The sequence below is a fragment of the Hemiscyllium ocellatum genome, chromosome 32 (assembly GCF_020745735.1).
Source record: "Hemiscyllium ocellatum isolate sHemOce1 chromosome 32, sHemOce1.pat.X.cur, whole genome shotgun sequence".
NCBI lineage: Eukaryota > Metazoa > Chordata > Chondrichthyes > Orectolobiformes > Hemiscylliidae > Hemiscyllium > Hemiscyllium ocellatum.
Window position 1 is genome coordinate 42,097,241 of NC_083432.1, and position 25,397 is coordinate 42,122,637.

A 25,397-nucleotide genomic window follows, 5' to 3' on the forward strand; every position below is an offset into this window, starting at 1 on the left:
ATTAGTTTTTAAATAGCTATGGAAAAGTTTAAATCTGATCTAAAATTCAGTGTTCTGAATTGGAGTTAGGCCAATTTTGACAATACTTGGGACATCACAATGACTCAGAGGTTAGCACTGCTGCCTCACAGTGCCAGGGAGTAGGGTTCAATTCCACACCTGGGTGACTGTCTATGTAGAGTTTGCACATTCTCTGGATGTTCTGGTTTACTCCTACATTCCAAAGCTGGGTTATGTAAACGAGCCATTGGAAAAACAGACATTACAGGGAGAGGGTGAGGGGATGAGTCTGGGTGGGGTGCTCTTCAGAGACTTTGTGTGGACTTGTTGGGCCAATTGGCCTGTTCCCACACTGTAAGGGTGCCAATTTATTCTATTTAACTTCCAAAAGTTGATTGGGGTGGATATTCACAGGTAAATTGATGGCTTGAAAGTAGGAAGCCTTCAAAGATGAAAATCCAGAGATAGTGTGTTCCTGTTAGGGTGAAGCGCGAGACCGGTAGGAATGCCGGATGAAATGACAAGTTGAAGTTCTGGTCAAGAAAAAGAAGGAAGCGTATGTCAGGTATAGACAGCAGGGATTGAATGAATCCTTTGAGGAATATAAGGGCAGTAGGAGTATACTTAAGAGGGAAATCAGGAGGGCAAAAAGGAGACATGAGGTAGCTTTGGAAAATAGGGTAAAGGAGAATCCAAAGACATTCTACAAATACATTAAGGACAAAACAGTAACTGGGCAGAGATTAGGGCTCCTTAAAGATTAGCAAGGCCAGTTATGTGTGGAACCACAGGAGACGGAGGAAGTACTAAACAAGCATTGTGCCTCAGTGTTTACTGTGGAGAAGGATATGGAAGATAGAGAACATGGGAAATAAATAATGATGTCTTGAAAAGTGCCCATATTACAGAGGAATCCTTAAAATGCATAAAGGTGGATGAATTTCCAGCACCTGATCAGGTATACCCTCAAACTTCGTGGAAAGCTAGGGAAGTGGTTGCATGGCCACAAGCTGAAATAATCGTATCATCAATAGCCATGGGTGGTGTACCCGAAAACGGGAGGTTGGCTAATGTGGTGCACTATTTAAGAAAGGTGGTAAGGAAAATCCAGGGATCTATAGAGCAGTGAGCCTGACATCAGTGGTGGGCAAGTTGTTAGAGGGGATTCTGAGGTGTAGGATTTATATGTACACGGAAGGACAAGGACTGATTAAGGATAGTCAACATGGCTTTGTGTGTGGGAAGTCATGTCTTACTAGTTTGAATTTTTTGAAGAAATGACGAAGAGGATTCATGAAGGCAGAATCATGGACGTTGACTATATGGATTTCAGTAAGGCGTTTGGCAAAGTTCCACATGGTAGACTGATTAGCAAGGTCTGATCACATGGAATACAGAGACTGTACTCACCAGAAATTAAAAGAATGAGAGGGGATCTTATAGAAACATATAAAATTATGAAAGGGGTAGATAAGGTCGAGGCAGGCAAGTTGTTACTGCTGGTGGGTGAGACTTGGGCTAGGGGATATGGTCTCGAGATTAGGGCAAGCAGATTTAGAACAGAAATGTAGAGGAAGGGCTTTTCCCAAAAAGTAGTGAATCTATGGAATTCTCCGCCCAAGGAAGCAGTAGAGGCAGCTTCATTAAATATATTCAAGACACAGTTGGATGGACTTTTGCATGGTAGGGGAATAAAGAGTTATGGCATAATGCAGGTAGGAGGAGCTGAGATGATGAATAGATCAGCCGTAACCTTAATGAATAGCGGAGCAGGCTCAATGGGCCAAATGGCCTACTCCTGCTCCTATTACTATGAAACTATCCATTTGGATTTAAAATTGGCCTGATGGTAGAAGACAGAGGGTGATGGTAGAGGGTTGCTTTTGGACCAGAAGTCTGTGACCAGCAGTGTATTATGGAGATTGGAGCTGGGTCCACAGTTTTTCTGTCATTTATATAACAGATTTGGAAAGGTATCTGCTTGGGTAAATGAATAGGAAGGTTGAGAGGGATATGGGCCAATTGCTGGTAATTGGGGCAAGATTACTTTCGGCTATCTGGTCAGCATGGACAGGTTGGACTAAAGGATCTGCATGACTCTAAGGACAAGGAATGGATAGCACAGCATGGTGAATATTTCTGTGACAAGTCCTTTCACACTCACAATCTGTCTCTATCCCTCTGTACACTCCTGTGCCATCCTCACAACTTGCCTTACTACCTACTTTTGACTCATCTTCAATCTTGGCTATAGTATATTCACTTTGCTCATCCAAGTCATTAATATAGATTGTAAATAATTGTGGTCCTCCACTGGGTCCCAGTGACACTCCACTAGTTACAGATTGCTATCCTGAAAATGCTTCCTTTACTCCAACTCTCTGTCTTCTACTGGTTAGCCAATTCTCTAGCCATGCTAATATACTACTCCTAACACTATGGGCCCTTATTAAATACCTTTATCATTGGTACCTTATTGAACACCTTATGGAATTTCAAATATATTATACCTACTGATTTCCTTTTATCTACTCTGCTGTTACCTCTTCTTATGACCTTCGGGCATAATTTGCCCCTCATGAATCCATAGTGACTCTAATACATTTACTACATTCTTTGTAATGTACTCTAATATTTCCTAATGACAGATGTTAAATTTCCTCACTTTTAGTTAACTGTTTTTTGTCTCCCTTTTTTTAATAAGTGTTACGTTGCCAGTTTTCCAATCATCTGGGACTTTTCCTGAACTGAAGGATTCTTGGAAGCTTACAACCAGTGCATCCACTATCTATGAAGTTATTTCCTTTAAAAGCCTAGAATGAGTCCAATCAAGTTGAGGGGACAAAATGATGTTTATTCCCACTAGTTTCTCTCATTATTGTTTATTTCCATCCACCTTGGAGTTTTGTTTATTTATTATCTTTGGAATGCTATTGAAGGTTGTCTACCATATAGACCGACATAGAGTAGTTATCAACTCCTCTGCCATTTCTTACCGCCTCATCATTATTTCCCCATTCATTCTCTAAGGGGCCTATGTTCACTCTGACTCCATGTTTCCTTTTTTTAGATTTCAAGAAGCTCTTACTGTCTGATGCTCTATTACTTGTTAGTTTGCCCTCATACTTTATTTTTCTCCTTTGAAGTTTTGGTTGGTCATATTCTGTTGGCTTTGAAGTTTCCCAGTTGTTTAAGTTTTCCACTAATGTTCATCAGGCGATAAACATTTTCTTTCAGTTTGATGTTATCCTTAACCTTTGAGGCTAACCATGGTTGATTTCCCCTTCCGAGAATCCCTCTTTCGCATATATCAAAGGTACCTCTTGGCTCTGAGTCACAAACAATTTTCTTAAATATCTGTGATATTTTGCTCTAAATTCTGTGCCTGATGATCCTGCTCCACAGCTACTTGATGAATGAGCAGCACTCCCAAAGTTAGTACTTTGAAATAAATCTGTTGGACTATAACCTGGTACTGTGTGATTTTTTAAACTTAAATATCTGTCTTGGTTCCTGCAACTGTCTTTTTTGCTAAACTCCTTTTTGATCTTGTAATTAACCCCATCTCTGATGTTTGGGTGCCCAAAACCTTTCTGACTCTGGCGACCCAACAGAAATTAAATTTGTCTGTGTATCTCTGTTCCCTCCTCGCAAATTCACCTGAGATGACAAAACAATAAAGTGTATTTCTTACCATCTTTAGTTGTCTGGATATAATCTTCATCTCAACATTAGTAGCCAGTAGGGGTAAAGTGTCAGGATTCAGTTCTGAAAGGAAACAGAATAATTCAGAGCACCTTACTATGATGGATCCATTGCATTGTACATTGAAGGTCTTTAATAAAGTAAATTGATCAAAAGCACTTCAGAGAATTGATGAATGAACAGCAAATTAGTACAAGCCGTAGAAAAGGCAGAAGAGTTTTATTTGAGGTTAAGTTGCACTTAGTTTATGCTGTTTTAATCCTATTTGTTTTCATAGAGCTGAGGGGGAGTTTGTGTATCATTCAAGGTCAGTTTGATAGTAGTCGCTGCATTTTGTGTGTGCTAGCTAACTGATATCATTGCTAGGCTCCTGTATAATTGGCTAAATGTCTCATTTCAGGAAGAGTTTCACATAAATGTGGATATATGTACGTGTCTCTTTCTGTTTCTATGATTAAGCATTTAAAAGTTTAGGGATCAAGTTGGGGTAAGATTATTGCCCTCTGCTTATTTAAAATGGGGCCAGATAATTAGAAAAGGTTTAAAGAAGTGCTCAGCATATTCTAAGCCATTTTCTATTCCGGATCAGGAGGGGAATTAAGGGTTATGGGGAAAGAGTAAGAAAGAGAACGTGAAGAGTTTAGCCATGATCCTACTGAATGGTGGGGCAGGATGGAGGGGCCGAACGGCCTACTTTAATTCCTGTTTATTAGGATTCTTAAGGTTAAACCGGATTTTATATGCCCTGGATTTAGGCTCCATGACATTTCAAATTGATCACTGCTAGTATCGTCCTGCATCCCATCTTGTCTCAGTTCACTCCAGATACAGGTCAAACTGGACACTCTGAGACTGTCAGTACAAAGTAGCAATGCTTTCATGCCAAAGCAAAGTATTAATGCACAATGAGAGTCCATACATATTTAATGCTGTAACCAGGTTATAATGGCATCATTCATTCAATGATAACAACTAGGCCAGTGAGAATAGATTCTTAAACAGAAATCAACATACTGATGTTCACACCAGGATTCTGCAGTCTGTCCTGTATGCTTCTACTTCCCCTGAATTACCAACATGGTCAATGGTTGACGTTGAATTCAAAGACTAGCCCTCTCAGCATTCAACAAGAGAACTTAATTACAAGTCTCCATTTAAATACTCATGATATATGCTGGTTAGCTTGAAATGTTAGGTTATGGCACAGATTGCAGTACTATCCAGCAGCATTAACAATCCCTCAACTGGATCTAATAATTTTTCTTTTAATCATTTATGAAATGCGGCCATTTCTGGCTGAGCCAGAATTTATTGTCCATCCTTATCAGCCCTTCAAAAGGTGGTGGTGAACTGCCTTCTTGACTTGCTGCAGTCCATATGGTTGACCCACAATGCCCTTAGGGAGGGAACTCCATGATTTTGACCCAGCGACAGTGAAGGAATGAGTAATATATTTCCAATCACAATGATGAATGGCCCGGAGATGAAATGGTTACTATCAGCTATTTAGGAGTAATGAGTACAATGTGCATTTATGTAATGCACATTAGAAGAAGGAGAGATCATCTAAAGTTGGTCAAAGAGGTAGTTCCTAGCAAAGTCTAAAGGAAAGACAGGGAGGAGGAGAGGTCTAGAGAGTGAATGCCAGAGGACCTAGAAGGTTGAATGCAGAAGACAGTATGTGTACAAGCAATATACCATTGAGTGACTGGACGAAAATGTTTACAGTCTTTATGACTTCATTCTGATGGGGTGTCAAGGTGAGGGGCTGTCCTGGTGGATCAACCTTCCGAATTCCCAACAGATCCAACAGTTTCTCCACACAGGCTCTATCCTCGTCTTCCATCAGACCCAGGACTTGGAGGTCGGGCTGGAAACCTTCACATATCTGGTCAAGCTGAAAATGTTGAGACATGGACGAGGTAACATTAGAAATAGTACACAGTGACAAGGGACAATATGTCAGGAATTGGCATGCTTTCCAAATTCAGACTTGAAATGCTGGCATCCTGCATTCTCTAATGAGATACTGTATTGACTGATGCAGAATCAAACTTCCCCAGTTTTGCTGAACTATTGTAATTTAGTCCAACTGCTGTCATCCCTAATGAACAATTACCTCCTTTGTCAGAATGTTAAAAGTATCTGTGTAAAATTAATTTCACAGTGGCACTGACAAAAATCCCACATGCTGGAATTGATCAGAATTTGTCATTAATCTCAGGCAATGAGCCCTGAGAATGTTCCGAGTGATAAATGAGAATGGAAAATCTTCTAGGGACAATAGGAGAATCTTCCAAAACTAAGGACAGAGTGAAGGAAGCATTACTCAATTAGGTATTAAATTCCCACAGTTGTGAATCTGTAACTAGCAGTTACACAGCTCATCAACACTGGCACAGACAGAAACTGAGATCCTTCGGTATTGCATCTGAATTCACAAAAAGAAAAGCCCAGAAATAAATTACTGTCATCTGCTTTGCTTCAAAATCACACTGTAAGGAATTAAATGGGTCAAATGGGAGACAGGGGATGGTCACAAAAGCCAATTACTATTTCCGTGAAGGAACCTAATGGCTTTTTAAACACAAAACAGAGCTTTCTCAGCGTAGTGACCACGAGTAGTTTAGGAAGTTGCCAGGAATGGGAGTAGAATTCAGGTCTTGGCCAGAATTGGGTATGAGGAGTGAATGGTGTACGTTTTGAATAAATGGGGTGTAATTGTCTAAACTGGGTGATCACAATTTACCGCAACGAATCTCTTGCCATGATCAACCTAAAGAAGGGAAGTGATGACCCACAGAAATATGGTTTGCCAGCGCCATCAGTAAATCTACAATTGAGAAGATACAAACCATTGTGTCAAGAACAGGAAGGTTATCGCTGTTGCCAAGAATCTGAAGGAATGTGTTGAGGAATAGCTGGCTCACGTCCTTCGACAGTTTGGTCAGTTCTGTGAAGGGAATCTCAGGTTTCCGGTAACACGAGGCTGCTAAAAGGGAAAAGAAATTGCGATTGATATTTCAAAAGACAAATTGTTAATGAAATTCTGAATAAGAATCTAGTGAGATCCTGTCCTTTTTCTCCAAAGGGAAAAGGCGGTTTTTGGTTGAACAGTTAGTATAAATAATGGACTAAGATTTTTAATAACAAATAACATGATTGAAAGAGCAAAGGCTTGACATACTGGGTAACGCGTTGCTCCTGGATGGGTGTTTCCTTGATTCTGATTCGTCTAAAATATAGAATGGTTACCCATACCATTCATCTGAACAAAAGTGTTCACATTACATTGGAGCATATTGATTTCAGAGCAACTTTCTGAGGATTGTTTGGAAGTATGATCCTTGAAATGTGATCAACAAACAAGAATCTACTTGGTGGGAGAGGGGTAATCTCTTGAACTTCCAGTGTGAATCCATTGCAATTCCATCCCAGTGTGCTTTGGACATAGCATTTCTATTGCATTATAGGGTTACAGAGTCATAGACACCCAGAAACAGACCCTTCGGTCCAACTTATACATGCTGTCTAGATATCTTAAATTTATAAATGAATCAAAAAATTGCCAGCATTTCGTCCAAACCCCTCTAAACTCTTCCTATTCATATACCCATCCAGATGCTTTTTAAATGTTGTAATTGTACCAGCCTCCACCACTCCCTCTGGCAGCTGTTTCTAGATATGTACCATCCTCTGTGTGAAAAAGTTGTCCTTAGGTCTCTTTTAATTTTTTCCCCCTCTCACTTTAAACCTGTGCCTCACTTTAAACACTTTAAACCCTGGCAACATCCTTGTAAATCTTTTCTGAATGCTTTCAAGTTTCATAGCATCCTTCCTATAGCAGGGAGACCAGAATTGCACACCGTATTCAAATTGTGGCCAAACCAATGTCCTGTACAGGTGCGACATGACATCCAACTCCTATTCTCAAAGCATTGACTAATAAAGGCAAGCATACCAAACACCCTCTTCACTACCCTATCTATCTGAAAGTACTCTTTCAAGGAACTACAAATCTGCACTCCAAGGTTTCTTTGCTCAACAACACTCCCCAGGACCCTATTATTAAGTGTATAAGTCCTGCCCTGATTTGCCTTTCTAAAATGCAGCACCTCACATTTATCTAAATTAAACTCAATCTGCCAACCTTTGGCCCACTAGCCCATCTGATCAAGATCCCATTGTATATGGGGGTAACCTTCTTCGCTATCCACTACACCTCCAATTTTGGTGTTATCTGAAAACTTACTCACCATACCTCCTATGTTCACATCTAAATCATTTATATAAATAACAAAAGCAGTGGACCCAGCACCAATCCGTGTGACACACCACTGGTCACAGGCCTCCAGTCTGAAAAGCAACCCTCCACCACCACCCTTCCAGCCAGTTATGTATCCAAATAGCTAGTACTCCCTCTATTTCATGTGATCTTACCTTGCTAACCAAGTTTACCATGAAGAACCTTGTCAAATGTCTTACTGAAGTCCATATAGATCACATCCACTGCTCTGATCCCATCAATCCTCTGTGTTATCTCTCAAAAAGCTCAATCAAGTTAGTGAGACATGTTTTTCCATGCACAAAGCCATGCTGACTATCTCTAATCAGTCCTTGATTTTCCAAATACATAGGAATCCTGTCCCTCAGGATTCCCTCCAACAATTTGCCCACCACTGATATCAGACTCACTGGTCTATAATTCCCTGGCTTTTCCTTACCACCGCTCTTAAAATGTGGCACCATGTTAGCCAAGCTCCAACCTTCCAGCACCTCACCTGTGGGTATTGATGATACAAATATCTCAGCAAGGGGCCCAGCAATCACTTCCCTAGCTTCCCACAGAGTTCTAGATTACACCTGATCAGGTCCTGGGGATTTATCTGTCCGTATGCATTTTGAGATGTCCAGCACCTCTTCCTCTGTAATATGAATATGTTTCAAGATGTCACTATTTATTTCTCTATCTTTCATATCCTTCTCCACAGTGAAAACTGATGCAAATCCTCATTTACCATATATAGGAGGCCTTACTGATCTTTAAGGGGTCCTATTCTCTCCCTACTTACCCTTTAATCCTTAATGTACTTGTAGAATCCCTTTGGATTATCCTTAACTCTAATTGCTAAAGCTATCTCATGTCCACTTTTTGCCCTCCAGATTTCCTGCTTAACTCCTTCTGCCTTTATACTCTTCAAGGGATTCACTCGATCTCTGCTGTCTATAGCTAACATAATTTGGAGATGCCAGTGTTGGACTGGGGTGTACAAAGTTAAAAATCACACAACATCAGGTTATAGTCCAACAGGTTTAATTGAAAGCACACTAGCTTTCGGAGCGACGGTCCTTCATCAGGTGATTGTGGAGGGCTCAATCGTAAATTCTGGGTTACAATGATGTTGTGTGATTTTTAACTTTATAGCTAACATATATCTCCTTCTTAACATTAACCAAACTCTCAATTTGTCTAGGCATCCAGCATTCCCTATGCCTTTCATCCTAACAGGAACAAACTGTCTCTGGACTCTTGTTATCTCATTTTTGAAGGCTTTCCATTTTACAGCTATCCATTTACCTGCGAACATCCATGCCCCAAACAACTTTTGAAAGTTTGTGCTTACCTTAACACTATGGCAGTCTCAGTCTTTGTTTGGAAACTTAAAATTCCCTATCATAACCACCCTATTATTCTTACAGATAACTGAGATCTCCTTATAAATTTGTTTCTCAATTTCCTGCTAACTACTGAAGTGGTGTATTGTACAATCCCAAGAAAGTGATCATCCCTTTCTTATTTCTCAGTCCCATCCAAATACATCCCTGGATATATTTCCAGGAATATCCTCCGTAAGTGCAACCATAATGTTATCCCTAATCAAATTCCCCCTCCTCTCTTGTTCCCTTTTCTATCCTTCCGAAAGCGTCTGTCCCCTGTTTATCCCTGAGCCATGCCTCTGTAATTGCTATGAGATCCCCATCCCATGGTTCCTAACCATGCCCTTACTTGTTTGGACTCTTGCATTGAAATAAATACCTCTGGCATTGAACCACATTGTGAACCAAAGTCATATAACATTGCTAATATTTTTGATTGAAAATGCCACGTTCTGATAAAGTGAATATGATGATGTTCTTGTCACTGCAAGTTCAGAGAAGTCAGTCGATACTACAGTACTTTCACTGGCCATTATCTTTTTCATTTGTTATCAAACACTTCCTTGAGATCAAGATATTGTTTGGATATGTGACATATTTACAATAACAAAACTGGAGAATTAAGAAATAGAAAACACATTTACCACAATTGTAAGTCTGAAACTCTTGCCAAACTGTATCTGAAAGAACAAAGAAATAGAGGTTTCAGATTTTAAAAACTTGTTACTTGGGTAACTAATCATCTACAGAAGGATTGACAGAACGTGGGCATCATTGCCAATTATTCTGTCTTTTTTAATTCTCCATCTTTTCTTGATTTTTTTTTGAAAAGTAATTCTCAGGCTGTTTAGCATTATTATTGGTAAGCCTAGCAGTTATTGCCCAACCCAAGACACCCTAAGAAATCGGTGGTGAGTTTTCTTGTTGAAATATTTCATTTCGTTGTGTGGAAGGTGCTTCCACAATGAAGGTAGATTAAGAGTTGCAGGACAACTGGAATATATCCAAATTGAGACAGTCTGTGACTTCGAGGTGATGTTCTTTCCTGCTGTCCTTGTCCTTGGCAGAAGATGCTGTGTTAAGAGTTGTTACTGATGAAAGCAGGATGAGTTGCAGATAGTGTATACAGAAGCCAGGGTCCACCATTGGTGGAAGAGGTAGATGTATGAGGTGATGGACGAGACCCTGGTCAAATGGACAGCATCCCGCTGGAGGGTGTTGAAACTCATGTGGAACATCGGAGTTGTATCAATTCAAGCAAATGGACGGTATTCCACATCACCTTTTATTTGGCTTGTCAATAGGAAATAAACTTTAGTAGAATTAAGAGGTGCACAAATACTCAATTTCCTTGGCTTGACTGAATTGATCCAAAAATCATCCCAATGTTGTCTTACTGGAGCTGTTAGAAAACTTACTTTAAATGAGTGACAAACACCAAATGTAGTGCGGGAGAGAAAAATCAATTTTAGAAAAGCTAGGGGGTGCTCATGTGTCCTGGTGGCTAGTTTCCTACCTGTTTGTACAATGTAATGTTTGGTGCAGTCTTTGCAGGGTATTTTGTGTATTACATTCATTCTGTTGGCTGTTGCTATGGCGTCCTTTAAATTCATCAGTAGTTGTTTTAGTGTGATAGGAGGCTTGTGGGTTCCATGATGCCTAGGAGCCGGAGTAGTCTGGGGTCATCTCTGAAATGTGTTAAGTGTATGGAAGAGTGACTAGAGTCTCTGGATTGTGTTGTGTTTTCCTGTTTTGATTTGTTGTGCAGGAATCAGCGGATTATGTCTATTGCGTAACTGTTGTTCCTGAATATGTTGTACAGGTGTTCTTCCTTGGCTCCTCATAGTTCCAGGGTGCTGCAGTGTGTTGTGGCTCGTTTATATAATGTTCTGGTACAGCTCCGTTTATTGGTGCCCATGGGACCATCAATACCAGGACATAAGGCAGAAGCAGTTCCCACAATGCAACCCAAGTTTTGGGTCCACCATGTGGATGACACCTTTGTCATCACAAAATGCGACAAACTAGAAGAAACCCACAAACGCATAAATAACATCCTCACTGATACAAAATTCACCAAAAAGGAACAGAACAATAACCAACACCCCTTCTGGCACGTCATGTTAGAACGAAAATGGAGAACTGCAGAACAGCATTTACAGGAAAGCCACACATACACAGATCAGATACTCAAATGCAGGTGCAACCATTCCAACACCCACAAGTGGAGCTGCATCAGGACACTATTTAAACAAGCCACAACACACTAAAGCACTCCAGAATAGCGAGAAGCCGAGGAGAAACACCTGCACGAAGTATTCAGGAACAACCGTTACCTGCTCAGAGCTATCTGCTGATTCCTGCACAACAGACCAAAACAGGAAGACACAACGTGCACAGAGACTCTAGTCACCCTACCATACATCAAAGACATTTCAGAGATGACCACCAGACAACTCCAGCTCCTTGGAATCATGCTAGCCCACAAACCTACTGCCACACTAAAACAACTAATTAATGAATTTAATGGACTCCCATACCCACAGCCAACAGACCAAATACAACATCTTAAGAGGGCTCTTGTAATGCAGTGGTAGAGTTCCTACATCTGAGCCATGAAGATGATAAATTCAGTCGACCTAGGAGGAGAGATGTCAGATCTACTTTTAAGGACTGCAACAAACATATTAGATTAGATTCACTACAGTGTGGAAACTTCGGCTCAACAAGCCCACACTGACCCTCCGAAGAGCAACCCACTCAGACCCATTCCCTTACATTTCCCCCTGACTAATGCACCTAACACTATGGGCAATTTAGCATGGCCAATTCACCTAACCTTTGGACTGTGACAGGAAAGCGGAGCGCCTGGAGGAAACCCACACAGACACGGGGAGAATGCGCAAACTCCATACAGACAGTTGCCTGAGGTGGGAACTGAAGCCGGGTGCCTGAGGCAGCAGTGCTAACCACTGAGCCACGCCTTATTGTAGAAACCAGCAGGAAACTAGCCACCAGATACATGAGCACCAACTAGCCATCAGATGACATGACCAATTATCACTGGTATCCATACACACAAATGAAGAGGGACACCAGTTCAACTGGGACAATACATCCATCCTGGGACAGGCTAAACAAAGACACAATAGGAATTCCTAAAAGCCTAATATTCAAACCGGAACTCCATTAACAAACATATAGATTTGGACACCATTTACCAACCTCACAGAAACAGAACTGGAAATGATATCACTCACCACAACAAACCAAGACACATAAATAGCAAGCTGGACAGCACACCAATACTTCACTGGAGGCTCACTGATGATGTTACTTAGCATGGTGATGAAACATCTGAAAGCAAACTCACCAGCTCAGTGAGCAAACAGCCAACGTGGTGGGACAAATGGCTGGAGAATGTTTAAAATAGTCATTAGCAAAACAATTTGCGATTGGAAAAGTCTACAGTCAGCTCTCCATTTTCCTTTTTAGCATTTTACATACCCAGGGTGTCATCCTCTGTTATCCTCAGTTTTAAGACTTTGAATGCAATGGTAGTTCCAGCAGGGAACGATAAGTTCTGCTTCAAAGCTACATTAACTCCTCCTTTAGCCTAGCCCAAGAAAGAAAATGATAATACTTAATATTGCAAATCAATGATTCTGAGTTCTCAGGAAAATCAAAATTATTCAATAGGTTTTAGAAAAGAATTACTGAAATGTAACCAAAAATAAGAGGCTTCATTTATCTGGCAAACTAGAGACACTGAGATTTCTGAAATAAACATAAAGGTTGTGGTTCTGTTCGCCGAGCTGGAAGTTTTTGCTGCAAACGTTTCGTTCCCTGGCTAGGGAACATCATCAGTGCTATTGGAGCCTCCTGTGAAGCGCTGCTTTGATGTTTCTTCCGGTATTTATAGTGGTTTGTTCTTGCCGCTTCCGGGTGTCAGTTTCAGCTGTAGTAGTTTGTATGTGGGGTCCAGGTCGATGTGTCTGTTGATGGATGTTCTTGCCGCTTCCGGGTGTCAGTTTCAGCTGTAGTGGTTTGTATATGGGGTCCAGGTCCATGTGTCTGTTAATGGAGTTTGTGGATGAATGCCATGCCTCTAGGAATTCCCTGGCTGTTCTCTGTCTGGCTTGTCCTATGATGGTAGTGTTTTCCAGTCAAATTCATGTTCCTGGTTGTCTGAGTGTATGGCCACTAGGGATAGCTGGTCGTGTCGTTTTGTGGCTAGCTGATGTTCATGGATGCGGATTGTTAGCTGTCTTCCTGTTTGTCCTATATAGTGTTTTGTGCAGTCCTTGCATGGTATTTTGTAAACTACGTTAGTTTGGCTCGTGCTGGCTATTGGGTCCTTTGTTCTAGTGAGTTGTTGTCTGAGTGTGGAAATTGGCTTGTGTGCTGTTATGAGTCCTAAGGGTCGCAGTAGTCTGGCTGTCAGTTCTGAGACGCTCCTGACGTATGGTAGTGTGGCTAGTCCTTTTGGTTGTGGCATGTCCTCGTTCCGTGGTCTATCTCTTAGGCATCTGGTGATAAAGTTGCGTGGGTATCCGTTTTTGGTGAATACCTTGTATAGGTGTTCCTCTTCCTCTTTTCGCAGTTCTGGTGTACTGCAGTGTGTTGTGGCTCTTTTGAATAGTGTCCTGATGCAGCTTCGTTTGTGTGTGTTGGGGTGGTTACTTTCATAGTTTAGGACTTGGTCCGTGTGTGTTGGTTTCCTGTGTACCCTTGTGGTGAATTCTCCGTTGGGTGTTCTCTCTACTAACACGTCTAGGAATGGGAGTTGGCTATCCTTTTCCTCTTCTCTCGTGAATCGTATTCCTGTGAGTGTGGCGTTGATGATTCGGTGTGTTTTTTCTATTTCTGTGTTTTTGATGATTACAAAGGTGTCATCGACGTATCTGATCCAGAGTTTGGGTTGGATTTGTGGTAGGGCTGTATGTTCTAACCTTTGCATAACTGCCTCTGCTATGAGTCCCGAGATTGGTGATCCCATGGGTGGTCCGTTGATTTGTTCGTATATCTGATTGTTGAATGTAAAGTGTGTGGTGAGGCACAGGTCTAGTAGTTTAAGTATGCCGTCCTTGTTGATAGGTTCGGCCTCCTGTGTTCTGTTATGTATGTCCAGTAGGTTGGCTATTGTTTCTCTGGCTAGGGTTTTGTCAATTGATGTGAACAGTGCCGTCACGTCGAATGATACCATGGTTTCTTCTTTGTCTATGTGTGTATTCCTGATGATGTCCAAGAATTCCTGTGTTGATTGTATGGAGTGTTTGGATCCGCTGACTAGGTGTTTCAGTTTTTGTTGTAGTTCTTTGGCCAGTTTGTATGCTGGTGTCCCTGGTAGTGATACTATGGGTCTGAGTGGGATGTCTGGTTTGTGTACTTTGGGTAGTCCGTAGAATCTGGGGGTGTTGCTTTCAGGTTTCATTCTTTGCTGGTCCGCTTTGGTTATCTGTCCGTTTTTTTGTAGATTCCTTAGTGTGTTGATTATTCTATTGGTGAGTTGTGGTGTGGGGTCGGAATCCTTCATTTGGTAGGTGTTGGTGTCTGCGAGTAGTTGCTGTGCTTTATTGATGTAGTCTGATTTATCTAAGATGACCGTCATTCTGCCTTTATCTGCCGGTAGTATGATTATGTTCTTGTCATTTTTCAGTGCTTTCAGTGCTTCCCTCTCCTTGGTGTTGAGGTTATGTGTATGTCATTTTCTTATCATCATAGGTACGACCGTTTGTCTCACTGTTTGTTGTGTCTCTTCTGTCAGTCCATTGTTCCTGAGTGTGCATTCTAGTGCTGCTAGGAAGTCTGCTGTGTTGGCATCCCTGTAGTTGTATTTGAGTCCCTTGGCCAGTATAGTTCTTTCCACGTCTGTGAGCTGTCTGTGGGAGAGGTTTTTAACCCAGGTGTGTGTTGTAGTGTCCTCCTGTTTGTGGGTTAGTTTGTCCATTTTTTCTTTTAGTGCCGTTTTTTTGCGAAGTGTTGTCCTGTTCTGTCCTATAGTGATAGCCTGTTCTATGGTCCGGGTCCATTCCTGATTAGTGGTTTTTAAAATTAACGACTTTTGGCGCGCAATTTCTTGCTTGTATTTGTGCAGTCGGTTGTGAGCGTCTGTGATCATTACCTGGACCATCCTGAATCCGTTCTTCACAGCTCACAGACATGGAAAGAACTATACTGGCCAAGGGACTCAAATACAACTACAGGGATGCCAACACAGCAGACTTCCTAGCAGCACTAGAATGCACACTCAGGAACAATGGACTGACAGAAGAGACACAACAAACAGTGAGACAAACGGTCGTACCTATGATGATAAGAAAACGACATACACATAACCTCAACACCAAGGAGAGGGAAGCACTGAAAGCACTGAAAAATGACAAGAACATAATCATACTACCGGCAGATAAAGGCAGAATGACGGTCATCTTAGATAAATCAGACTACATCAATAAAGCACAACAACTACTCGCAGACACCAACACCTACCAAATGAAGGATTCCGACCCCACACCACAACTCACCAATAGAATAATCAACACACTAAGGAATCTACAAAAAAACGGACAGATAACCAAAGCGGACCAGCAAAGAATGAAACCTGAAAGCAACAACACCCCCAGATTCTACTGACTACCCAAAGTACACAAACCAGACATCCCACTCAGACCCATAGTATCACTACCAGGGACACCAGCATACAAACTGGCCAAAGAACTACAACAAAAACTGAAACACCTAGTCAGCGGATCCAAACACTCCATACAATCAACACAGGAATTCTTGGACATCATCAGGAATACACACATAGACAAAGAAGAAACCATGGTATCATTCGACGTGACGGCACTGTTCACATCAATTGACAAAACCCTAGCCAGAGAAACAATAGCCAACCTACTGGACATACATAACAGAACACAGGAGGCCGAACCTATCAACAAGGACGGCATACTTAAACTACTAGACCTGTGCCTCACCACACACTTTACATTCAACAATCAGATATACGAACAAATCAACGGACCACCCATGGGATCACCAATCTCGGGACTCATAGCAGAGGCAGTTATGCAAAGGTTAGAACATACAGCCCTACCACAAATCCAACCCAAACTCTGGATCAGATACGTCGATGACACCTTTGTAATCATCAAAAACACAGAAATAGAAAAAACACACCGAATCATCAACGCCACACTCACAGGAATACGATTCACGAGAGAAGAGGAAAAGGATAGCCAACTCCCATTCCTAGACGTGTTAGTAGAGAGAACACCCAACGGAGAATTCACCACAAGGGTACACAGGAAACCAACACACACGGACCAAGTCCTAAACTATGAAAGTAACCACCCCAACACACACAAACGAAGCTGCATCAGGACACTATTCAAAAGAGCCACAACACACTGCAGTACACCAGAACTGCGAAAAGAGGAAGAGGAACACCTATACAAGGTATTCACCAAAAACGGATACCCACGCAACTTTATCACCAGATGCCTAAGAGATAGACCACGGAACGAGGACATGCCACAACCAAAAGGACTAGCCACACTACCATACGTCAGGAGCGTCTCAGAACTGACAGCCAGACTACTGCGACCCTTAGGACTCATAACAGCACACAAGCCAATTTCCACACTCAGACAACAACTCACTAGAACAAAGGACCCAATAGCCAGCACGAGCCAAACTAACGTAGTTTACAAAATACCATGCAAGGACTGCACAAAACACTATATAGGACAAACAGGAAGACAGCTAACAATCCGCATCCATGAACATCAGCTAGCCACAAAACGACACGACCAGCTATCCCTAGTAGCCATACACTCAGACAACCAGGAACATGGATTTGACTGGGAAAACACTACCATCATAGGACAAGCCAGACAGAGAACAGCCAGGGAATTCCTAGAGGCATGGCATTCATCCACAAACTCCATTAACAGACACATGGACCTGGACCCCATATACAAACCACTACAGCTGAAACTGACACCCGGAAGTGGCAAGAACAAATCACTTTAAATACAGGAAGAAACATCAAAGCAGCGCTTCACAGGAGGCTCCAATAGCACTGATGATGTTCCCTAGCCAGGGAACGAAACGTTTGCAGCAAAAACTTCCAGCTCGGCGAACAGAACCACAACAACGGACACCCGAGCTACAAATCTTCAACCAGACTATAAACATAAAGGGGAATGGTTGCTACGGTGTGGAATGCAGCATTCCAGCAGGAACCGCAGCCAGATAAAGAGCTGGCAGAACCAATCACTGGGAAAAGTATCAGAGAAAATCTGTCATCTCAGTGATGCACTGCATTTCACAAATAATAAAAATGGACATAAACTGTCAAAGAACAGAGGATAGAATTTTTACCTCAATGGTTAAAGTTGTGTTCGGTCGAAAACTAACAGACTTTAAGCCATTCCTTTAGAGAAACCCAATTATTGACACTTAGGAATGAACAAGTTAACAGAAAATTGTCAGCCTCATTCTAGCTAACTTTGATTTCAGCCAACTTAGCACAACTGATGAGTAAATTTTCCTTGTCATTCATAGCCCAAGCTCTCTCTAACCCAGCTTTCCACACGTACTCACAATTTCTTGCCAGTTATGTCAAGTGGGACATCAATCAGGTTTGACACATTGATAGTTTTAAGGTTGTGTTACTTTATAGCTTCTTGATCCCACTGCCATCTTAAGAGGGCTCTTGTAATGCAGTGGTAGGGTTCCTACGTCTGAGCCATGAAGATGATAAATTCAGTCGACCGAGGAGGAGAGATGTCAGGTCTACTTTTAACTTCGGTCCTCAGTACCCTCTCTATCTCTCCCGCCACAGCGGTCCAATAAAGACGGAGCTTGTGACATGTCCGGAAGCAATGGGTAAGAACACTTACACTTATTTTACACTTGGGGCACACTGAAGATGCCTGTTTTTTAAATTTCACCAGACGGTCTGGTGCCAGATGAACCTTGTGCAGAACTTTTAACTGCCTAGCACATGTCCTACTACAGATTGAGATCTTTCCCACATTCTCCCATATGTCCTCCCAGATTTCAGAAAAGATCTTCACTCCTAGCTCTTGCTCCCAGACCTCATATAACCGGTTAATATCCTGCCAGGCCCTGCCACCCAACAGGTGATGGAGGGCACTAACCGAAAGGGTGCTTGTGGAATGTAGCAACATCCTCTCTGTATCGGGCTTATAGGGCTTAGTGAGAAGCATTGTCTTCTTCGGGATGGAATCCCTAACCTGAGAGAAATGGAAAAGGTCTCTTCTGGGCAACCCGTATTTGTGGCTCAAGTGCTCAAAAGACATCATAACCTCCCCCTCAAACAAGTCTCCCAAACCGGCAACTCCTCTCGCTGCCCGTAGTTTGATCTCTGAGTCAATCACCCCTGGTCGGAACCCCGGCATACCATCTATGGGAGTGAGTGGCGAAGTTTTGGATATGCAACCCTCACTCTGACGCATTGCCCTCTATGCCTTGACCATACTAATAACAATGGGATTCTGGCAGTGGTCAATAACTGTCCCCATCTGATCTATCAACAGGTTAATAAGGTTAATTCTTTGAAGAGGTGACAAGTAGGTTAGACCAGGGAAACCCAGTGGATGTGGTCTATCTAGACTTTCAAAAGGCCTTTGATAAGGTGCCACACGGGAGGCTGCTGAGCAAGGTGAGGGCCCATGGTGTTCGAGGTGAGCTGCTGGGATGGATTGAAGATTGGCTGTCTAACAGAAGGCAGAGAGTTGGGATAAAAGGTTCTTTTTCAGAATGGCAACCGGTGACGAGCAGTGTCCCGCAGGGTTCAGTGTTGGGGCCACAGCTATTCGCATTATATATTAATGATTTGGATGAGGGGACTGGGGGCATTCTAGCGAAGTTTGCAGATGATACGAAGTTAGGTGGACAGGCAGGTAGTACTGAGGAAGTGGAAAGGCTACAGAAGGATCTAGACAGTTTGGGAGAGTGGTCCAGGAAATGGCTGATGGAATTTAACGTGAGCAAGTGCGAGGTCTTGCACTTTGGCAAAAAGAATAAAAGCATAGACTACTTTCTAAATGGTGAGAAAATTAGCAAAGCCAAAGTAGAAAGGGATCTGGGAGTGCTAGTCGAGGATTCTCTAAAGGTAAACATGCAGGTTGAGTCCGTGATTAAGAAAGCGAATGCAATGTTGTCTCTTATCTCAAGAGAGTTGGAATATAAAAGCAGAGATGTGCTACTGAGACTTTATAAAGCTCTGGCTAGGCCCCATTTGGAGTACTGTGTCCAGTTTTGGTCCCCACCACCTCAGGAAGGACATACTGGCACTGGAACGTGTCCAGCGGAGATTCACACGGATGATCCCTGGAATGGTAGGTCTAACATATGAGGAACGGCTGAGGATCCTGGGATTGTATTCATTGGAGTTTAGAAGATTAAGGGGAGACTTAATAGAGACGTACAAGATAATACATGGCTTGGAAAGGGTGGACGCTAGGAAGTTGTTTCCATTAGGCGAGGAGATTAGGACCCGTGGACACAGCCTTAGAATTAGAGGGGTTCAATTCAGAACAGAAATACGGAGACATTTCTTCAGCCACAGGGTGGTGGGCCTATGGAATTCATTGCTGCAGAGTGCAGTGGAGGCCAGGACGCTAAATGTCTTCAAGGCAGAAATTGATAGATTCTTGTTGTCTCGAGGAATTAAGGGCTACGGGGAGAACGCTGGTAAGTGGAGTTGAAATGCCCATCAGCCATGATTGAATGGCGGAGTGGACTCGATGGGCTGAATGGCCTTACTTCCACTCCTATGTCTTATGGTCTTATGGTCTTATGGGGTACTTTGCTGGGGAGGCCTCGATATCCAGCCATATTGAGCCTGCCCAATCGCACACAAAGGACAGCAGGGCACTCAAATGATATGTCCTGATGTCTGGGAAATCAACTCCTCTCCATCCTTGAGGCAACTACAATTTAGTAAGTTTAATGAGTGGCCTCCCACGACGCCAAACAAAAGGACTGAACCAACCCCGTAACGTTGACCTGGGAAACATTATAGGGAGGATACACATGGGAGAAAGTAAACGAGGAAGGCCATTCATCTTAATGAGGGCTGTTTGGCCCAACCATGAAATTGGAAGAGCCCATGGAGATGCCACCTAATATTGTCGAGCAAGTGAGCGAAGTTAATCTGAAATAACCAATCAAACACGGGGTAAAAAAAAACCAAGGTATCGGAACCCCATCCATCACCACTCAAAGGGGAACCTAAGGCCACCTTCAACCTCTGGCACTTCCTTAAGATCCTCTAAAGGCATAGCCTCTGATTTTGCAAAGTTAATCTTATATCCTGAAATAGCCCCAAATGAATTAATACATTGCATCAGATGGGGTATGGAGGTCATCGGTTCCGATAAAAACATAGAGTGTAAACATCCACATACAGTGTAGTCTTGTGTACCCGAGACCCCACTTCCGGAGCGGTTTTGTGGACATTCTGATGAATGGCCTCTGCCAGCGGTTCTATCACTAACGTAAACAACAACGGTGAGAGGGGGCAGCCTTGACAACTATCCCTGTCAATCCTAAAGTTCCCAGACTTCACCCTGCTGGTGATGACTGTGGCCAGAGGGTGGCGATATAAAACCTCCACCCACCTGGCAAAGACCCCACCCAACCCAAACTATTCTAAGACATAAAAGAGATGTGGCTTTCTCTGCATCTGAGGAAATCACCAACCCCTGAATCAATCATATTCAGCAACCTTCTAATATTGTTAGAAGACCTACGGCCCCTTATAAAATCTATCTGGTCCTCTTTGACAATATGAGGCAACACCTTCTCCAATCTCAATGCCAAAATCTTATATAGAATCTTAAAATCTGAATTTAATAGAGAGATGTATGAGGCACAATCCTCAGGAACATTCCCCTTCTTAAGAATGAGGGAAATATTAGCTTCTCTCAAAGATGGTGATAAGCTTTCATGCATATAGGAGTGATTGCACATTTCCAGCATCGGCCCTGACAAAATCTCTGTAAACTCCTTATAAAACTCACCTGGGAGACTATCAGGGCCAGGCTCTTTCCCAATCTGAAGTTGCCTAGCTGCCTCCTGTATTTCCTAAACTGTCAGGAGGGCATTAAGGAGAGAGGCCTGTTCCAAGGTTACCTCTGGGAGGTCCAGGTTCTTAAAAAAGGCTTCCATTTTAGCTCACCTGTCCTCATAACCTGCAGACCGATACAATTCAGAGTAAAAACTCTGAAAAGTCTCATTAATCCTTTTGGCATCATAAGTAAGGACCCCGCTGCTGTCTCTAATTACGGTAATGGATTGGGAGCACGCTTTTTCCTAGTCAGATATGATAAATACTTCTCTGGCCTATCCCCATACTCGAATAGCCTTTAGATTCCTGATTAGATTCTTGATGAAGAGCTTATACCCGAAACGTCGATTCTCCTGCTCCTCAGTTGCTGCCTGACCTGCTGTGTTTTTCCAGCACTACACTCTCGACTCTGATCTCCAGCATCTGCAGTACTCATTTTCTCCTCGAACAACCTTTGTCTCACAAAAGCAAGTTCTTTCTTTGCGATTTAAGTAAATAATGAATTCAGGAGAGCCCGGAGGGTAGTGATACGCTGTAGCTTGGTCACTGAAGGCCTCATAAAATGTGCCACCTCCACGACTTTCAACACATCTCAAGTAGACGCTGCTGTTCCCCATTCTGTTGTTTCCGGCTAGCCAAATAGGAAATAGCTAATCCCTTAGCAAAGGCCTTAGCGGTCTCCGATAGCATAGACGGACTACTGGCTGTGCCTGAGTTGCTAGTAAAAAACTTCTGAAACTCCTTCAAAACATATTCCATAAATTTGGAACCCTTGAGGAGAAAAGGATCCAGATGCCAGTGCTGTGAATGTAGCCTTAACCCCCAAATACACCGCCACGTGATCAGAGATAGCTATGTTCCCATTTTACAACCCATAATCGAATCCAGAAGGGCCAAGGGAGCTAGAAAAAGACCAATCCTCATGTGACTTTTATGTGAGTTTGAACAAAAGGTAAAGTTCCTGCCGGTAGGGTGAAGACATCTCCAAATGTTCATCTGTGCCAACTCCTCGCATAAGTCAGCCACCTGCTCAGCCTGCGAAGAGATAGTTGGGGGCCCATGAGGCATCCTGTCCACTGTTGGATCCAAAAGGCAACTGAAATCCACCCCTCTCCATAATCATGTGCCGTGTTCCAAGGGCACTCAGCTTAGAGAAGGCACTAATCAAAAATTTGAGGGAATGCACCAGAGGACAGTAGACATTTAAAATGCCACATTCCTCCCCATGTACTAGGGCCTTAAGTATCACAAACCATCCTTGCTCACCTTTCACCTGCTCTAGTAATGTGGATAGAAGATTTTTCTGGATAAGTACCACCACTCCCCTACGCATAGTAGTGAAGGATGAAAAAAAATACCCGGTCATAACCCCCCTGTTGTAATTTCATGTGTTCCCCATCGTCAATATGGGTTTCCTGCGATGTCAACCCTTTCCCTCTTAAGGCTAGAGAGCACTTTTTTTCTTTTAATAGGCAAATGACTTCCCTTGATGTTCCAGGTGCACCATTTAACAAGACATTTAGCCATATTCCTTTTCAAAGACACTTGAACATCCAGGAGGGAGAACCCTGCTCTCAATGCACCGAGCACAAGTAAGTAAAGACTCTAGAGTCGCAGAATTGTGTATACAAAAACTACTCTATCAAACTACAAATGACTACTGCTACCAGAAAACTACAAAGAAAACCAACAGTAAAACCTTGAATAAGAGATTCTCCCCCCTGTCCATAGGGGGCACTCACCCTACCCATCCCCCTATTCACAGCTCCTTCAAGCCCGGTCTGTGCTCCAGCCTTAGGCAAAAATGTCTAAACAAGGAGATGATCCTTAAATCAACAAAAAAGGAAAAAATCAGGATAAGCACTCTGTTCATCCCCGGCTCCATGTCAACCCAAGAGAAAGAGAACCAAAAAAGGGAGACAACAAAGGTCAGTCATGAAATTTCCCATCCAGTTATAAAAATGTAATAGGAACAACATAGAGTCATAGAGATGTTCAGCACGGATCAGACCCTTCAGTCCAACCTGTCCATGTCAACCAGATATCCCAATCCGATCTAGTCCCACCTGCCAGCACCCAGCCTATATCCCTCCAAACCCTTCCTATTCATATATCCATCCAAACATATTCCAAGATTTTGTTTTTTAATTAGTAGGGAAACAGAAACAAAAAAAAGGGGAAGGAAAAACACAGGGAAAGAAGGAAAAAAGGATGAACATCAATCGTATACTTCAGACCGGTCGGTCTATTTTAAAGTGTTTACAAAGTTCTTGGCTCTATCTGCTGAGTCAAACAGATAAACTGAGTCCTCGTGGCTGAAACAGAGCAGTGCGGGATAACTCATGGAGTATTGGATGCCCAGGTTCCTCAGCCTCTTTTTACCTTCATCGAAGGACTTCCTCTTTCGGATTATAGCTGCTGAGAAATCCTGGAAAAATATGATTTTTGGCCCCTTGTGCAGCAGTGCCTGCGGATCTTTCCCCAGCGATCTGGAGGCTTTTATCACTTTTAGCTTGTCCCTGTATGTGTACAAGTGCATTTAGACCAGGCCGGATCTGCACACCACCCCCTGATGGGCCTTGTCAATGTGCAGCTGGCCGGACTCGATTTGAAGGCCCAGGAACTGCGGCTGCCAGTGTTCAAAGAAGCTGACTGCTGCCCACCTTCTTCACCCTCCGGACACCGATAGTCCATAGCTTCGTCCTCTGACCTCAGTTTTCCAAGTCGTTGACCTGGTCTCATAAGGCCTGGATCCATCTGGACAAGGACTCGATCGCTGCTTCCAAGACGGTGGTTCGACCCTCCACCTCCTCCATCCACTCCCTGAGGCCCTGGAGCTCCCGTTCAGGCTTGTGCAGCATGGACGCAATGGGTTGGATCTGGGCACAGATCTCCTCATGGGTCTCCTCAATCACAGTCCCAACCTCTGCGGTAAATCTTGCTATCGCCACCGCCAATTTCTATGAATCCGTCAGGTCCCCTGGGGTTTCGGGAAGAGGCTGATGCTGTGACCTCTGGCGTGACCGGTGCTGCAGGAGATGTCCTTCCTGCTGCTGTCTGCTTGCTCCTTTTCCTTTTGGCATCCCTCCCACTCCCAAATATTAACAAATAGGTGTTCTGTAAGGTTTTAAACTAATAAGTTTGTGAGAAGATTTGTAGCGCGGGTGCTCGTTGTTGTGGTTCTGTTCGCCGGGCTGGGAGTTTTTCTTGCAAACATTTCGTCCCCTTTCTAGGTGACATCTTCAGTGCTTGGGAGCCTCCTGTGAAGCGCTTCTGTGCTAATTCCTCCGGCATTTATACTGGTTTGAATCTGCCGCTTCCGGTTGTCAGTAGCTGTCCGCTGCAGTGGCCGGTATATAGGGTCTAGGTCAACGTGTCTGTTGATCGAATTCGTGGATGAGTGCCATGCTTCTAGGAATTCCCTGGCTGTTCTCTGTGTGGCCTGTCCTATAATAGTAGTGTTGCCCCAATCAAATTTATGTTGTTTGTCATCCGAGTGTATGGCTACTAGGGATAGCTGGTCGTGTCGTTTCGTGACCAGTTGGTGTTCATGGATGCGGGTTGTTAGCTGTCTTCCTGTTTGTCCTATGTAGTGTTTTGTGCAGTCCTTGCATGGGATTTTGTACACTACATTGGTTTTGCTCATGCTGGGTATCGGGTCCTTTGTCCTGGTGAGTTGTTGTCTGAGAGTGGCTATTGGTTTGTGCGCTGTTATGAGTCCTAGGGGTCGCAGCAATCTGGCTGTCAGTTCAGAAATGCTCATGATGTATGGGAGTGTGGCCAGTCCTTTGGGTTGTGGCATGTCCTCATTTCGTTGTCTTTCCCTGAGGCATCTGTTGATGAAATTGCACGGGTATCCGTTTTTGTATAGGTGTTCTTCTTCCTCTTTTTGAAGTTCAGGTGTGCTGCAGTGTGTTGTGGCCCT

The 25,397-nt window shown here is 43.1% G+C and overlaps 1 protein-coding gene across 1 annotated transcript in view; it reads right to left on the reverse strand.

Moving 5' to 3' along the window:
* Positions 1-25,397, reverse strand: part of LOC132830879 (uncharacterized) — a 38,674-nt gene that overhangs the window by 1,074 nt on the left and 12,203 nt on the right. Inside the window, exons 5-9 of the mRNA XM_060848794.1 lie at positions 12,871-12,979; positions 10,008-10,043; positions 6,561-6,697; positions 5,404-5,602; positions 3,695-3,768 (exon numbers count right to left, since the gene is read on the reverse strand). Coding sequence (XP_060704777.1) covers positions 3,695-3,768; positions 5,404-5,602; positions 6,561-6,697; positions 10,008-10,043; positions 12,871-12,979 — 555 coding nt within the window. The remainder of the gene's footprint in view (positions 1-3,694; positions 3,769-5,403; positions 5,603-6,560; positions 6,698-10,007; positions 10,044-12,870; positions 12,980-25,397) is intronic.